The 18,445-nt window shown below is 42.9% G+C and overlaps 1 protein-coding gene across 1 annotated transcript; it reads right to left on the reverse strand.

The window, feature by feature from the left end:
* Positions 1–2,604: 2,604 nt before the first annotated feature.
* LOC143988834 (olfactomedin-4-like) lies at positions 2,605–12,440 on the reverse strand. The gene is made up of 5 exons (XM_077488728.1): positions 12,382–12,440; positions 10,662–10,811; positions 9,499–9,711; positions 7,659–7,821; positions 2,605–3,972 (listed from the first exon to the last, which is right to left on the reverse strand). Exons 1-5 carry the CDS (start codon positions 12,436–12,438, stop codon positions 3,170–3,172), a joined length of 1,386 nt encoding a protein of 461 aa, XP_077344854.1. The 5' UTR covers positions 12,439–12,440; the 3' UTR covers positions 2,605–3,169.
* Positions 12,441–18,445: the final 6,005 nt, after the last annotated feature.

The raw sequence follows: 18,445 nt of genomic DNA on the forward strand, positions 1-18,445 counted from the left end.
ATGACAGACTTCTTTAAATGCTCACTTTTATTTATTTTACGCCATAAAGCTACCGAAAATTTCAGGAAGGAATTACAATAATAAATCACATGCAAATATATGATTGATAATGTAAATTACATTATACGTTCTACTGATTTATCTATCTATTAATGACCGTTATGTGCTATAATGGCTGTTGTTTTCATCAGTTATAGTCAATGAGAGCTAAAAAGTATAGTTATAGTGCAAATATGGACAAAGCAAAAAATGACATTTGACGCAGTAGATTGATATTGTAAAACTGGAGAGTGAAAAATCTGGTGTAACTGTGCATGGTAGCCAATCAGCTTCTAACTTCAGCTTGTTCAGTTAAGATTTGAAAAACCTAGAAGCTGATTGGTTTCTTTGCAGAGCTGCCCAGATTTTGCACTCTCCAGTTTTACTAAATCAACCCCAGCGTATCCCCAGTATTAACAAAGAAGGTTTTGTGTTTCCAAATCCACCTGTAACAGTTTTATTCCCTGTTGGTCCTGCCAGTACTAGACTGTTATTTTTCCACTTCCTGCAACAATGTTGTTCTTTTTGCACTGTAAAATCTACAGGGGGGTTGTCGATTGCTATTTTTCCACTTTCTATAACAGGCCAAGCTGAAGAAGTATAACAGCAGTTACAGGGCTGAGACAAACTATATAACATTGGGGGGTTTACAGTTCTCAGCTTTTAATCATACGGCTTAAAACTTTACCGTAAAAGAAAAAGAAACTGTTGTAGTAACTTCTTAAAGTGTTAGCTGGACTTCGGCTTTCATTTGTTTTCCTTTGCCTTAAAGTAATTGTAAAGGTTCATCTTTTTTTTAAAATAACATACATGTTATACTTACCTGCACCGTGCAAGGGTTTTGCACAGATCAGCCCTGATCCTCCTTTTCTGGGGTCCCCCCGTGGTCCTCCTGGCTCCTTCTCTTCATTGGGTGCCCCCACGGAGAGCCACTTTCCATGGGGGCACCTGTGCAGATGTGCTCCTGAGTCCTGCTGCTGTGTTCATTGACACAGACAGCAGAACTCGCCACCCCCTCCCCACACTCCTGTGTCACTGGATTTGATTGACAGCGTCGGGAGCCAATGGCTCTTGCTGCTATCAATCTATCTGATGAGAACCTGAGGCAGTGGCTGGAGCTGCTGTGCTCATCCCGATCACTGGAACGATCAGGCTCAGGTAAGAAAAAGGGGGGGGGCTCTGGGGGGCAACTGCAGCACAGAAGGTTTTCCACCTTAAAGCGGGAGTCCACCGGGACTCCGCGTTTTTTTTTTTTTTTTTTTTTTTTAAAAGCCAGCAGCTACAAATACTGCAGCTGCTGACTTTTAAATAGTGACACTTACCTGTCCAGCGCGCCCGCGATGTCGGCACCCGAAGCCGATCGCTCGCTCGTGCCGCCGCCATCTTGGGTATGGGAATCAGGAAATGGAGCCTTTCGGCTTCATTTCCCGGTTCCCTACTGCGCATGCGCGAGCCGCGCGGCGCAATCCGGACGGTCCCCGCTGCCTCTGGGAGCTGTGTGTTTCCCAGCAGGCAGCGGGGCACTTGCTGAAGGGGGCGGGCGCTTGCGGAAAGGGGCGTAACGTACGCCCCTTTCCGCAGAGAGCTAGCCCGGAAGTGGGTGCAGTTACCTGGATTATCCAGGTAACTGCACCCCCCTCCCCCCTGAAAGGTGCCGATTGTGGCGCCGGAGGGGGGGGGATTCCGATGAGCGGAGGTCCATTTTAGGGTGGACCTCCGCTTTAATGCATAGAATGCATTAAGGTGAAAAAACACAAAGGTTTACAACACCTTTAAAGTATTAAACCCTCAGATTTTTTGGAAAAAACACACCAAGCACATAAAAAGAAGCATTCCCAAGTGAACTATTTGTTATAACTCCTAGCCTAACACTTGTTGGCTCCTGCTTTCTAAGTGTTGCTTTCCTAAATTTCTGGTCTTTAGAGGAAACAGTTAACAGTGCTCAGTGCAGTCTCCAGCCAGTCTGTTAGCTTGGAGAAAGGAGGAGGTAGGGACAGGGGAGCTCCTCGCCCATCCTAGGCTACAGGGTTGTGTGTTACTGTGGAAAAAAACAATGTAGGTAGATACAGCTCTAGTCCCTGTATGCAAGGGTGACTCCATAGGATACAAAATAAAGGAACCCCCCTGAAACAAGGCAGTTGTCATGGCTCCAGCTTATACTGGGACATAGGCAAGGTTCAGAATCACTTAAAGTGTAACTAAAGACATGACTCTTTTTTTTTTAGAGTAAATAAGGGCTATAACTCCCCTTTTTGCCATATTTGTCCCATTGGGGAAATTTCCCTCCACTTCCTGTGTTATAGTCAAATCAGGAGAGGACATCCCTCCAAAGTGAGGAAATCCCAGCATGTTACCAGGGTCACCAGAACTAATGTCCCTATTAGAAGATGTCCCCCTCTATTAGTGTTCTGAGGTCAAAACAACATTTGAGATTTTATTTTACTTTTAGTTATATCAGTAAACAGGACAAATAGGGAGGATGAATCTCCCTAACAGGGACACAGACAGACAATAAAATCTGACAGATGTTCCAATCAAAAAAAAAAAAAAAATAACGTTTTGCCTTTACTTACACTTTATTACCATATTAAAGTGAATTTAAAGATACATATCTATCTAAGATTACCCTGTTCACAGGTTGACAAGGCAACATCATATATGTAAGTGTTCATTTTTGTATTTCTGTATTTTAATGGAACATTGTGGTTACCCAGGTTCTTGGTAAATTTTTATTTTAATGTTAACTTGCCTTTTATCTAGAACCTGAATTTCAGTTGCTATGGTTACTCATCCCAAAGTTGCTGTGGTGGCATCCAAAGAATACAATAGACTGTGAATATTTTGAATAGCCAGGTACTTCTCACTACTAATTGCGGAGTCTCATGGTTCCCTTTGACAGGTTGTGCAATGTAACACTGGATTTAAAAACAATGAAATGTACCCCAAAACAGAAACCCAAATTAATCAATCATAATAAACTTTTATCAATATATATGTTAGGTTGCTATCACATATTGCACTATTTTTATTAAATAAAAGAAAATGGTAATATTTTAAATCGGGTAGCTCCCATTAATATTATTTTTTAAGCTAGCCATTCTATTCAATATTAGGGCACATGTTAAAGGTTTTATTTGTTTGGCAAAAAAGTGAGGTCATAGGTGAACATGAAGCCCTCACTGTACATGTAGAGCTTGTGGTCATTTGGGTTGTAGGACAGACTATGCATTGTGTCCTTCATTTTCTCAACGGGGATACTCAGATTCTCTTCCTTACCAGTTTTAGTGTCATACATGTAGAATATCTCCTCCATTTTTGTTCTGTAGATTCTTGTAGCATACAAGACCCCACAGACCATGAAAGCATTGGTGACACCTGGCTTGTAAAGTGAGGTGGACCAGGTTTGCTTTACTTCCAATGTGTTAGCAACAAGTTTACTAATAAGAATTTTCCCACCCTCTTTTTCAGTAGCATAAATGACCCAAAGACCCTCTTCATCAGCCGCAAAATCGATGTCCTGCCAAGGTGTGGATGAATAGGAGAAGCGGTTGTTGTAAGTTGCATCTCTTAGTGCCAATCGCTCCGCTACTTTAGTTTTCATGTTGTATTTGCAGAGATTATTGGAATTGTAGCAATTATAATACATTGTATCGTTGTACATAATCATTCCAGCACCTTGCCCGTAATTGGAACTAGTAAGGCTTGTATATGCTGTGTATTTGTACAGCAGGAGGTCATTATAAGAAGCATATCTGTATATATTATTCATCATGCGAATGTCAGTAGTTAGTGGGGCCACCCAAAAAGTGTTCTGTTCAGCTCCCAATAATGAATCTTTTCCCCATCCTCCTGATTTGTAATTTGCACCAAGCAAATTCTGCTGCACTACATACGGTTTACTGATATTCACAATGTGTCCATGGTCACAAGTACCTGTGAAACATAAAAAGTAATTGTAAAATATAAATGAAGTATTTTCTAATATGAACACCTGGGAGTAAAAATCTACATTAGCGCTAAACATTGCATATATAAAACAGAAATATTATCGAGTTCTACAAATAGGCAAAAAAGTAATATGGCACCCTACACTTTCCAGCCTGAAAGTTCTTTAAAATTTGCTATGTAACTTCAAGATAGCTCAGGATCTTTATTGGTGAGATATCTGAGTTCCTGAGTATGCACACTTTGTGGCCATAATAAGGGAGGCCCACACTATCTCAACTGTTTTATTAAGAATGCAAGAGAAAGAGCTGGAAAACACAAGCATGGGCATGAGCTTTCACAACTCTCGAGCAAACTATGTCACAGTTGGAAAAAAGGAGCAAACTATCACTGCTAAAGCAGCATCCAAGCCATATAAAAGGTCAGGGGATGACGTAGCCAATTAACAATTACCTATAACCAAAATCTTAGTTTTCATTGGACAGACCCTTAAAGATCTAGCAACTTGAGCTCATATTTACTGTACATGCCTAAATCTTTGAAAGTTATGCTGTACTTGCATGATCCTATCTTTCATAGGTAAACAGGTACTGAGGAAAAAAAGATATAATCTGGTGTTTTATGCATTTGATATTGTTAAGTCATTGAACTCCTGCCAAATATTCATCCTGTGTATGACCAATTAATGTATGCTGAAAGTATCTCTCATCTCTTTTAGTCATGGGAATACACCAAAACTATTTCTAAAACTATCTCCTGCTGCTGTGGTGCACGGTCAATCTTTATTAACTTATATGGGTTTACCTTTCAAGCTCCTCCTGCATCAGACCGGATTTTAGTGAACATTTGGGATTAACTCATCCCAAACCTGTGAAATGGTTATCATCAAGATTATTTGTGTCGGCACAATTTCAACTTGTTTTTCTTGATTTTCTTAGGTACCTTTTAAAGTCCTTTAGTTTTTCCATTTGGTTAGGGAGCTTTACCCCCAATGAGGATTATATTTGTAGAATGCCTTCTATTTTGTTGTTTGTTGACATGTATGCTTATCTATTCACAGCTCCGAAAGAGCAGGGAGGGGACATGGATAGATGGGTATTTATAGACCTGTAAGTATGAACAGGAGTGCCACACTGGAATAAAAGGTTCAAGTGAAATCTGTACAACTAGCCAATGCATTGTAAGGTCTTAAAAATGCGCTCTTCATCAGGGCTTGCTAAAAGAATACTAAATGATTTAAAGCGGGGCTCTACCGAAAAGGGGACATCCAATTTAAGGACTCATCCCCAAACCTCTTAAAGAATTGCCACTTTTGAGGAGGGGGGGGGGGTGGATACTCAATTTCCTCTCTCCTAGTTCCATTCTCTCTGCCTAGGCGGTTAAAAACTGAAGTTCTACTCTCTCTCCACCCCCGCAGTCTTCTGGGACATTGACCAGTTACGATGTGCAGCGCTACTCGTGCCTGCACAGTTGGCACCTGGCTGTAAATCTGCAAGCTGTCACAGCTGGGTGCCCATAGTGAAGATGCCGGCGCTGAGGAATGAAGATAGCAGGTGCAACCAACTGTGGTGAGCACACCGCTGGATCGTGGGACAGGTAAATGGATATTTTTTAAAAGTCAGCAGCTACAGTTTTTGTAGCTGCTGGCTTTTATTGTTTTTCACAGGTGACTGGATCTCTGCTTTAAAGATTTTGGTAGAGTATCAGAATGTATAGGAAACTTAATGTATGCCAGTCAAGAAGCTGGTTGTTGCAGCATTGTCTGAAGTCCATCGCTTGATATTCTACTTTTAACAAAGATAGGCCTATCTCCTCAATGCGTCCCAGAAGTGACATAATCTCTGGCTCCCTGTGTATCCCAGGCTCCAGGAAGCGTCTGCATCCACCAGCGCGGCCCATTTGAGTACCCACTGCAGAAGCGATTTGGATGTACCCTTCCCGTAAACGCTGTATGCACTTTGTGCTCTATGCCTACTGACATTTTACTTTTTTGAGCACCCTTATTCTACATGTGTATTAAACTCACTAACTTACTACATCAGATTGGCGCCTGTGCTTTTTCCTCAGTTGTTCCAGAAGCTGCTTCTTGCTTTTCACTGGGCTGCCTCTCAAGGTGTTTTTGCATGGACCCCGTGGACTTTATTACAGACTTTATTATAGTCCTGTCATGCCTCAATAATTACCTCCATTATCTCTACTACCCATGATGTACGTCAGACTTATGTGCTTATACTAGGCTTGATGCAAGTGCCAACTCATCTATGTGTGGGGGTAAGCAACCTGTAGACTGTGATCTACAAGTAGATCGCAGACAGATTAATGGCTTGCTGACTGCCATTCCAGAGCATCAAACAGTGTGCAATGCAGAGGGACTGGTTGTAAAGTTGGAGCTGTAAAAGGGAGCAAGAGCCATATAAACCAATGCCTCCTCTGTAGTGCTGGCTCCTGTGCCATGCGGAGTGACACTTGTTGGAGCAGGAGTTATACGCCCTGTCATGGTTGGTGGGTGTAGCACCTCCCAAGCATGATCCATACAAGGGAATGAGGCCACTCTGTAAGTGTTCTGCAACCTTGTGCAGTACAACAAACAAGGGGTTAAATCAGGCAGCATTGTTTTGCTTTCTCACCACCTGCTGTAACCCCTTGGACCCCGCAGCAGCATGCACTTGTTGAGCACTTTCACAGTGGTCCCATTTACTTGCATGCTTTGTGTTTGCCAGGCAGAAGCACCCACCAACAGCAACAGGGGGCTCAATTCCTGCTGCCGAAAGTGTACACTTTTGGCTGCTTGGGGTAGTAATCGGATGTGACTCAACTGCACGGTTTTACCACCTTCCAACTCTACATGTGAACGAGCCCTAAGGGTGCCGCTGCTGAATGCAACTAAGGGCTCATTCACAAGTGCAGCAGGTACTACTGCTCCTCTGAAAAGCAAAGTGAGTATGTTTGACAGGTGGTGAGGAGGCGATATGTTGCCTCCTCACCACCCGATTTAAACCAATGTTTGTTGTGAAATGTACACAATTGCAACACGATAGTATGGCAATTAGGTGTTAAATCAGGTGTGAGGAGGTGACACTGTGCCTGGCAGTGGTTGCCTGTCCATATGGGGCACAGGGGCACCACACCCCTAATCTATGTGCCTAGCCCCTAATCTACATGCAGGGTGCCAGACTAATGGATTCCAATGTATTTTTTTTTTTTTTAGAAGCAGGTGATTAGAGCCTGAGGTTCTATTTCGCTTCAAAAAAGGGTTGGCTCGGGGCGCATTGCTGTGACACTAGCAAATTTAATATTCGCTATTGTCTTCCTGATTCTTCTCCCAGCCAATCAGGAAGTGGATTCTGAGACCCATCACCGATTGGCCGAGAGGAGAAGTCATCCTATTGGCTGCTGAGGAGGAGGAGGGAGGAGACGCAGGGGAACCCACCAAAGCTCAGGAGGAAGAGACGCAGGGTGAAGCCGCTACTCAGAGGAAGCACTGCCTGTGACCTATATGGGGTAAGTGTAGCTTTGGTGACCGATTGGCCGACTGACTGGGGGGGATGGCAGTGGCCGCAACTGGTGCCTGGTGATCTTTGATTTCTCTCATATTGCTCAGGTAGATCTCTACCTCTTTTAGCTTGCCTACCTCTGCTGTAATCAATTAACCTTTAGACATTGTTATGACCTACCGTAGTGTGCTGGAGAAAGATTTGGAGGAAGATTTGGTTTAGTGTTGTTTTGCTGACACTCTTCCAGCCGTTTCTGTAGCTCTGCAATCTCCCGCCTGATCACCAGGACGTTGTTATTATCATAGACCTCCAGCTGACTAACCATGATTGAAATGTTGCTGATCTGTCAGAAAAAATAGAAAGAAAGAAAAATAAAGATGGTGGAATGTTCTTTGGATTTTCTTAACTGCATGGTTAATGCATTTGATCATGAAGTTGAAAAGAAACTATACTGATTTTGGGTCAGCTTTATTTATACTTTTTCCATTAATTATATAAAATCTTAATTTTACATATAGTCATTTAATACAGGGCACAACTATGGCATTGGGTCATAAAACATTTTGACTTTTCTAAACAGAGTTCAACTAAAGCTGTTTGCATTCAGACTGTTTCTCTCTAACTAAATATTGCACAGGGCTGCCTAAGAATAGAGGGTAGGATGAGGGATTAAGTCACAATACAATATTAAAAGAAAATATACCAGGTGGAGGTGGAGTTGATCAGAGTGTACATGTATCCCCAAACATTGCCACCATGTCCACCTACATCTGTACTGGGTGTAATTTGCTTTTGTTTTGCATATATTTCTGCATGTTAGTTATGCTGTTAATTTTATGTTTTTACACCAGTAGTTCTCAACTCCCGTCCTTGGGACCCACTAACAGGCCAGGTTTGCAAGATAGCTCAAATACTGAAATCACTGAACAGCAAATTATATCACCTGTGATGAATTATAGTCAGCATCTCCAAAAGGTAATACCTAAAATCTGGCCTGTTAATAGATCCTGAGGACAGAAGATGATAACCACTGCTTTACACTGTTGCATTTTGGTTCCTCTCCTCTTTTTAGAGCATGTAGTGATGCCATGATTTGGACAAGATTTGATGCCCACAGTTGAGGGGATAAAGAGTATGTACTATCTAATATATTTTAGTTGAGGTTGAAAACAGAAGGTGGGTGCTAGTCCTTATGTGTGTGGATTGGCACTGGGAAACACTATTCTGTTTAGAAGAAATCCAGGACTTATGCCATGTACACACGACCGGACTTTCCGTCAGAATGAACTCTGACTGACTTTTCGATGAAGTTCCACAGAAACAGACTTGCCTACACATGATCACACCCATCTTTTAGCGCGATGATGTACGACGGGACTAGAAAAGGGAAGTTCAATAGCCAATAGCTGCCCTTACGTCGTTGTTGGTTCTGCATACAGACAAGCAATTTTCTCAATAGAAACTGGTTCCGGCGGAAAGATTTGAAACATGTTCTATTTCTAAAGTCCGTCAGATTTTTTTGAACGAAAAGGTCCGATGAAGCCCACACACGATCGTATTGTCCGACCAATTCATCCCGTCTGAACTTTGCTGTCGAAAAGTCCAGTTGTGCGTATGTGGCATTAGATTACTTTAGAAGTTTCACTTTCATTTGAGACATATTTCAGGTCTTACTCTGCACTACAAGAACTGTGTTTTTTACTTGTTTTTGGCTATAGTATGCTTGATTTCATTAAATCACATTATCACTGTCACTATCATGTTTTATTTTCAGAACTAGGTCAAATTAAATTTGCTGTATGTTTGTAATGCTTGCAATCACCTTTTGACATTTGTTACACATTTGTCTATATTTTTTATTGTATATATAAATCAATGATGAATTGAAATGTATGTATTATATAGCACTTATGTATAGAGTTTATGTATATATTATGTATACATTATTCCACCTTAGGAAGGGAATTAAACTAATTGCCATTAATCATCTGTTAATTATTATAAGCATTATTTTTCTCACCTCCTGGTAGAGAGTCTCCACAATCACATTTGAGCCATTTAATGAGGTTTTCAACTGCAGTATGACGTTCTCCATCTCTTTGATCTCCAGCTTGATGAGTTCGAAGTCCAGCTCAGTGAAGGAGAGACCTCCTTTCTCCATTGCCTCCACACGTTTGGTTAGGCCCTTCAACTGCTCCATGTAGGCAATCACTGTGCTCTCATAGCTGTGGATCTTTAAAAACATTCTACATATTTACTTTATTATTTTGTGCAACTTTTACTTAATCAACAGTGATTTTGGAAAATGCTAAACTATTCATATCAACTTCTGCCCCTAAAGACGCTTAAAGTATAATGTTTCAAACATGCTTATTCAGGCATCCATGCACGGCCAGTTTGGTCAAAATCTAGTATTTTTCTGGATTAATTTACTGAGAGGATAAACTACATAAACAGAGAGAGAACATATGGAAGTCAATAGAGCTTCACCTCAAATGTTAAGGTCTGGGAAAAATTACCTTGCCAAGTGATTGTAAAGTCTCTTTTTTTTTGTTGTTGTTTTTTTTTAAAACAACAAACATGTTATACTTACCTCTTCTGTGTAGTGGTTTTGCACAGGCAGCCTGGATCCTCCTCTTCTTGGGTGCCTCTTTGCTGCTCCTGGCCCATCCTCCTGTTGAGTTCCCCCATCACAAGCACCCGTGCTGAGCTGCAGCTCCATGTGTCCATTCAGACTGACTTTGATTGACAACCGCAGGAGCCAATGGTGCCGCTGCTGCGTCTTAACCAATCAGGGGGGAAAGTCCCAGACGTCCAAGGGACCCGTGGGCATCGCTAGAGAGAGATGGGGCTCAGGTAAGTATTAGGGGGTTGTGGTGAGGCTGCTACACACAGAAGGCTTTTTATTGTAATGCATAGAATGAATTATGATAAAAAGCCTTCTGCCTTTACAACTCCTTTGAGTAAATCAATTCAATATTATCTAGGAAAACTGGGCAGCTCTGTTGCCTGGAACTGATTGCATGTTCCAAACGCTACAAGCCTTTGGTATTAAAGATTGAATATGTGCAGTATATTTATATTCAAAACTGGCGTCCACACTCTTTCAGTAATTAACATTTTTAACTAGAATAAACTTGGATCAAAAAATCCACAACAAGATGAATATTTGACATGTATTACCTTAGTGATTTCTTCATTGACAATTATGGTCAGGTTACGGTTTGCTATTTCCAAGCTCTCCATACGATCAACTGGAAAGTTGGTATTTGGGTGGATGATAGAGCAATGACAGACCCCATATGCATCCAGAGATCCAGTGGAGTTCTGAATCTGTTAAAGGGCAAAAGTATTAGGTTCTGGAAAAGACTTAAGCTAGTAAAGAAAACACTAAACAAAACTTTTACATCATCTAATATTTTAATACATTCAGAATTAATAAATTAAACCTATTCAAACGTGTCTGTCTATCCATCTATTGTTGGTAAAGTGTATCAGAAATTGATTGTGCCTGTTTTGCAGATGCCGTTTAAAGAAAATATGCATTAAATATGGGCCGAGTGCAATTTCTGACCTTTCCTTGTGAAAATGCTAGATGCCTGGCTGGCTTGCTTATTAAATGACTTTAATATTTTAGGTTACTGACTGGAATGAGTATGCAGATCCTGAGTTCTGTGTTTTCTTCAACCAGGGTTTGCTGCAACCCTGTTCTTGGTCAATTACTCTGAAGCCATTGGAACCAGAATGAGGCAGGAAACTAGCATTTTCAGTAGATAGTCCAATCAGTTCCAACTGTTAGTGTTTAGGGCAAACCTGATCAGACAGTCCATTGAGCCTAATAGACAGTTGGTTCAGTAAAAAAAACAGAAAAGGACTGCATTATTTATTTTTTTGCGAACAGGATTGGAGGTAGCCTGATGTAAACAGACAGTGGAGTCCATTTACATCTGGCCACCTACAGAGCTGACCGGGATCTGCCCAAGTCCTCTCTGCAGAAATGGAACCAGAATGTATGTAACATTCAGCCTTTTTGGCTCCGATCGCAGGGTTTCTGTGAGCAGATCCCCTGCTGATTGGAGTTTACTCTGCTCCATGTGATAGGAGCCTAGAAGTAAATTGCCTGAAAATGTGCTCAATCTTTGGAATGCTACTGGAATGTAGGTTATACATGTTCCTGTTTTGAAAAGATATTGGCTTATCAATTTTATATGCTCAGCGTTCAGATATAAAATCTGTTAATCTAAGCAAGTAAAATACTGGATTAGATTACATGCTGTGGGAGTCAATCAATGTGGGGCTGAGCAGGAATTATAACTATTGCTTAAAGTTGTAATCACAGAAATTTCTAAATATGGGAGACTTATGACTGAGTATTGCAGCAAAGTAAAACTGTCTTGCTGAGTTCTTAAAAACATCAGTTGCCTGTCATGCACATTTAACGGCTTCAATACTTTCTGAGGAACTGACGTAAGGAAACATGCAGATTACGAATCACACAACTCCTCCTCTGCATGCTTGTTCCAGGTTGATGATCTAAAAAGTACTAAATCTATTGGATCATTAGGATGACATCTAGAAAACAAATATTTTCATAAAGAAAAAGTCAGCAATGGTATCCTTCATACTCCTAACAAAAGTTAGTAAAAATAGAATTATACTTCCCGTCCCACTTCCAAAGCTGCCAGGATATACCTAGGATGATGGAACCCTGACCTTTTCCTTCAAGAACCCCTGACTGAATGGCAACATCGAGTTCACAAGTATTGTAAAATTCTGGTAATTTAGATAATATACAATTTGTAAACAAGAAGCATGTCAATTACCATTATTGTGTCAAAAATCTGATTTTCCTTCTAGCCTTACATTGTGCCCACTGTGAATGGAGATACGCAAAATAACTTACATGACTGGCAGCCTGATTTTGGTAGATTCTCAAGAATAATATAATCAGTGGGAACATGGTGAGATTCTTGTCTTCTATGTTGAGACCTCAACCAGTACATCTATATATGGTGAGGTAGAGCCACACCCCTTAACTGTCATATTGTGTAAGGATGGTATTTTGTTTCTTTGCCAAAACTATGACAGGTTAGTAAGGGTTCTTAACTAAAAGTAGCACAGACTTCAGATTGCAAAATCATTGTCCATGGTATATCAGACCACAGTTTATGTGATGGCACCAAGATAGTTGGGGTATTCAACCCAGCAGGTAAAAAGTTAAAAAGTTGTTGAGAGAACGCCTTGCTAACTAAAATAATAAATATACTTTTTGCAATTTGAGTATCTTGTGTATATATATATATATATATATATATATATTGTAGACATGTCACTGGAGAAGTGATCGAGGGGGTGTACATCTCACCTAGGTTGCTACACAATGTGAGATGGTAAATCCAGGATGGATCAGTTTCTCAGCAGCGATATGCTGCTGAGTTGTTATTTAATTTTGCCGGGCCTGGGTTTATATGGAATGGCAGGTAGGTTTGGTAGAGGGACCTGTCATTCCACATCCCCCGATCCAGTTCTGGGTTTGGGATCAGGTGAGCTTTGATCCTAATTAGCCTGGGAAGCTAAAGGCACTGCAGGGTCTGCAGGTGATTGCTCTGAGCCAGGGAATGAACAATCTGTGTGTTGAAGGAAGCTGCAAGCACAGCCACTGCTGGAGCTAAAACTCACCCTGCGATATCCAGGTGAAAGACGCTGTGTTTGGAAGTGTCAGATAGGTGAGCAGAACCTGTTAGTAAGCGCCCAGCCGGGCTAGGACTTTTATTTTTGTTGTACTCAGAAAGCACGGTGTTGCTGTATATTTTGTTTGCTGGACTGTTTGTACCACGAATAAACGCCAAGATCTGCTTTATAAATTCCAAGTCTGCTGTGAACTGTGTCCAAACACACCCTACCCCGGGAAGATCCCTTACAATTGGTGGAGGTAGCGGGCAACGCGGTTGCTAGGGGCAACGGTGTGGACAGACTTGGCTACAGCTGCTTATGTCTTGGGTGAAAGCTGCAATGACACTCCAGGAACAGTCCAGCAACATGGAGGAGATGCTGAAGCAGTTTATGCAAGTGAGTCTGGAACAACAGCAGATGATGGCTGCACAACAGCAGGCTCAGATAGAGGCCAATAGACGACATGAACAGTCCATGGCTGCACAACAACAACTTATTGAGCACCTGATAGCAAATCGAGAGGCACCTGTGGTTGCTAATCCACCCACAGTGATGGGAGCCGCTCCAGAGATTTTTTTTGGGAGAAGGACTGTGCAGAAAGCGCTGCAAAAGATGACTGCTGAGGACGATGTTGAGGCCTTTCTAACAGTATTTGAGCGCGTGGCTGAGCGAGAGAAGTTACCAGCCGCTGAGTGGGCAGAGGTAATTGCGCCCTATTTAGCAGGTGAACCCCAAAAGGCCTACTATGACCTCAGTGAGCAAGAGGTTAAGGACTATACTCGGCTAAAAGAGGAGATACTTGCCCGACTAGGAGTTACTACTGCAGTCCGTGCCCGGAGGGTACGCAACTGGACCTACAGTCTGGACAAATCAGCGAGGTCCCAGATGTATGACCTAATCCATTTGGCAAGAAAGTGGTTGGAGCCAGACACTTCTACTCCTGCACAAATCCTAGAGAAGGTCGTGATGGATCGCTACCTCCGAGCGCTTCCTACTGACCTGCAACGCTGGGTGGGACAAGGTGATCCTAAGAACGCAAACGAACTTGTCAACCTTGTGGAGAGGTTCCAGGCGACTGAGGACTACCTCCGTGATGTTCCTGCAGCATCTTCACCTTCCCGGAGCGCCAGATCTGTGCCGTCAGCTGGTAAGAGACTTCCATCTATTGGGGGAGTGTGGAGGGGTGCTGATAGAGGGAAAAGGGCTCAAATGGTGTCCCAGGGACAAAAGACTGGTGATGGTCCCGGGTGGCTAAGGGGCTCTGAAAAGGACTCCTTGCCAAAGAGACCAGGCCCTATCCAGTGTTGGAGATGCCATGAGGCGGGACACGTGTCGGCCCATTGCCCTCTTACCTCTGAACCCATGGAATGTGACGCTAGCCGGCGTCAGTCGCTATTTGCGGAACCATCTTGTGCTGCAGTTCCTGGACTAGAGACTGAACCGCAAATCTGCGATATTACAATCAATGACTTTCCTGTTAAAGCGTTAATGGACTCAGGAAGCCTTGTAACCTTGGTGCATGCTAGCCTGGTGACTGGGGACTTAGAGTCTAAAAAGCATATGAGCGTTGTGTGTATACATGGTGATACAAAAGTGTACCCTATAGTGCTGGCTAAAGTCGGGACTGAACAAGGCACAGTACAATATGAAGTGGGTGTGGTTAAAAACCTCATGCATAATGTAATATTGGGGCGCGATTTTCCTTTATTCTGGGCTCTCTGGGAAAAAAGAAAAATCCCCAAAAGGAGTGAGGATACCTCTAAGGTGGTTGCCTTGTCCACTGTGAATGATAAAAGTGTGCAGGATGAAAATGATTGTTTTCCTTTGCAGGTCCTGGCTGGGGAGGAGGAGGCTCCTCCCACTGAGCAAAATATACTAGACTTAGAGGTGTCTAGCGATAATTTTGGGACTGCACAATTACAGGACCCCACTCTCAAAAATGCGAGAGAGCAGGTTGCTGTTATGAACGGGGTACCTCAGGAACCAGATGCTGAAAAAAGATTTCCACATTTTTCGGTGACTAATGATCTTTTCTATAGAGTCAATAAGGTTAAGGATGAGATTGTGGAACAGCTTCTGGTACCTAAGCCGTACCGGCGTCAGGTGCTTGACATGGCACATAACCATGTTCTTGGGGGACACTTGGGGACTGACAAAACGCGAGAGAGGGTTCTCCAGAGGTTTTTTTGGCCGGCCATATATGATGACATTAAAAAATACTGCGAGTCGTGCCCCACATGTCAGGTTAGTGCCCCAGTGTCACATTTTCGCAGTCCTTTGGTTTCGCTCCCTATTATAGAGGTGCCTTTTGAGCGTATTGCCATGGATTTAGTGGGTCCCATTGTAAAGTCAGCTAGAGGACACCAGTATATTTTGGTAGTCCTGGATTATGCGACCCGCTATCCTGAGGCTGTACCCTTAAGAAACACTGCATCTAAAACAATTGCACGTGAGTTGTTTTATATGTTCTCTAGGACTGGGATCCCCAAAGAAATCCTAACTGACCAAGGTACGCCATTTATGTCGAAAGTAATGAAGGAATTATGTAAACTATTTAAAATCTCACACATCCGTACCTCTGTGTACCACCCCCAGACGGACGGATTGGTGGAGAGATTTAATAAAACTTTGAAACATATGTTGAAGAAAGTGGTGGCAAAAGATGGTCGTGACTGGGATCATTTATTACCCTACCTCATGTTTGCTATTAGGGAAGTGCCCCAAGCGTCCACAGGGTTCTCACCATTCGAGTTGGTCTATGGTCATCACCCTAGGGGTCTACTAGACATTGCAAAAGAGACATGGGAGAATGAGTCCACCCCATACAAGAGTGTTATTGAGCATGTAGCACAAATGCAGGACCGTATAGCCACTGTAATGCCCCTGGTAAGGGAACACCTCCAGAGGGCTCAAGAGGCCCAAAGTAGAATTTACAACCGGTCCGCAAGAATCAGGACATTCAACCCAGGCGATAGGGTCCTTATACTAGTCCCCACTGTTGAAAGTAAATTCTTGGCGAAGTGGCAAGGTCCCTATGAAATTGTTGAAAAGGTCAGTGAGGTGAACTACAAGGTGCACCAACCAGGTAGAAGGAAGCCTTTCCAAGTTTATCACATAAACTTGATCAAGCCCTGGAAAGACAGGGAATCCTTGGTGGCGACAAATACTGTTAATAATTTGTCACCACCAATCCCTCCAGTCAAAGTAGGTGATGCGCTATCAGTGTCACAAAAACAGGAGGCTCTGGAATTTTTACAGAAAAACAAAAACAAGTTCTCTGACCTCCCAGGGCGTACCCACCTCATCCATCATCACATTGAAACTGAACCTAGAAGCAGAGTAAACCTAAAGCCCTATAGGATACCGGAGGCACGTAGGAAAGCCGTATCTGACGAGGTAAAACGTATGCTTGATCTGGGGGTAATTGAGGTGTCACAGAGTGAATGGTCCAGCCCAATTGTGCTAATCCCAAAGCCCAATGGAACTTGGAGGTTCTGTAACGATTTCAGAAAGTTGAATGAGATCTCCAAGTTCGATGCTTATCCTATGCCCAGGGTAGATGAGTTGATTGAGAAGTTAGGTAACGCCAGGTACATAACCACCCTCGATCTCACAAAGGGCTATTGGCAGATCCCACTTTCTGACGAGGCTAAAAAGAAAACTGCATTCTCCACCCCTGATGGGCTATTCCAGTATGTAGTGATGCCATTCGGGTTACATGGAGCGCCTGCAACTTTCCAGAGGTTGATGGACTTGATTCTGCGACCACATCGGGATTACTCAGCTGCCTACCTCGATGATGTGGTCATTTTTAGCCCTGATTGGGAAAGTCACCTCTGTAAGGTACAGGCCGTGTTGGATGCCATAAGTGATGCAGGGTTGACCATAAATGCCGAGAAGTGTGCTCTAGCCCTAGAAGAGGCCAAATATCTGGGCTACATTGTTGGAAGAGGATTGGTTAGGCCACAGCTAAATAAAATTGAGGCAATACAGAGTTGGCCTAGACCCCTGACAAAAAAACAGGTTAGAGCTTTCCTGGGTATTACGGGTTATTACCGTAGATTTGTGCCGAACTTTGCCTCAGTTGCTGCTCCGCTAACTGACTTGACAAAGGGCGGAAAGACAGCAATGGTCACGTGGACCCCAGAGGCCGAGAAGGCTTTCCAAAGCCTTAAGTCTGCCTTGTGCCAACCACCTGTGTTAGTCACCCCTGATTTCAAACGAGAATTTCTGGTCCAGACAGATGCCTCTAACACAGGCTTAGGTGCAGTACTCTCACAAGTAGTGAATGGTGAGGAGCATCCGGTGACGTACTTGAGTAGAAAGCTAACCCCGGCCGAGAAAAATTATGCCATTGTGGAGCGAGAATGTTTGGCAGTAAAGTGGGCCCTAGAATCGTTAAAGTATTACTTGCTAGGCAGGAAATTCAAGTTGGTGACAGACCATGCCCCCCTAACATGGATGAAGTTAAACAAGGAGAGAAATGCAAGAGTGACTAGATGGTTTCTCTCCCTACAAAACTTTAATTTCACTGTGGAACACAGGCCAGGGAAATTACAGGCAAATGCTGACGCATTGTCAAGGGTAAGTTGTCTGTGGGGACAAAAGGCTCAGCCCTCCGGTCTGAAAAAGAGGGGGGGGGATATGTAGACATGTCACTGGAGAAGTGATCGAGGGGGTGTACATCTCACCTAGGTTGCTACACAATGTGAGATGGTAAATCCAGGATGGATCAGTTTCTCAGCAGCGATATGCTGCTGAGTTGTTATTTAATTTTGCCGGGCCTGGGTTTATATGGAATGGCAGGTAGGTTTGGTAGAGGGACCTGTCATTCCACATCCCCCGATCCAGTTCTGGGTTTGGGATCAGGTGAGCTTTGATCCTAATTAGCCTGGGAAGCTAAAGGCACTGCAGGGTCTGCAGGTGATTGCTCTGAGCCAGGGAATGAACAATCTGTGTGTTGAAGGAAGCTGCAAGCACAGCCACTGCTGGAGCTAAAACTCACCCTGCGATATCCAGGTGAAAGACGCTGTGTTTGGAAGTGTCAGATAGGTGAGCAGAACCTGTTAGTAAGCGCCCAGCCGGGCTAGGACTTTTATTTTTGTTGTACTCAGAAAGCACGGTGTTGCTGTATATTTTGTTTGCTGGACTGTTTGTACCACGAATAAACGCCAAGATCTGCTTTATAAATTCCAAGTCTGCTGTGAACTGTGTCCAAACACACCCTACCCCGGGAAGATCCCTTACAATATATATATATATATAAATAGTATTATATATATATATATATATAT

The sequence above is a fragment of the Lithobates pipiens genome, unplaced genomic scaffold (genome assembly GCF_037356315.1).
Source record: "Lithobates pipiens isolate NorthernLeopardFrog02 unplaced genomic scaffold, aLitPip1_a1.2 Scaffold_1, whole genome shotgun sequence".
Lineage (NCBI taxonomy): Eukaryota > Metazoa > Chordata > Amphibia > Anura > Ranidae > Lithobates > Lithobates pipiens.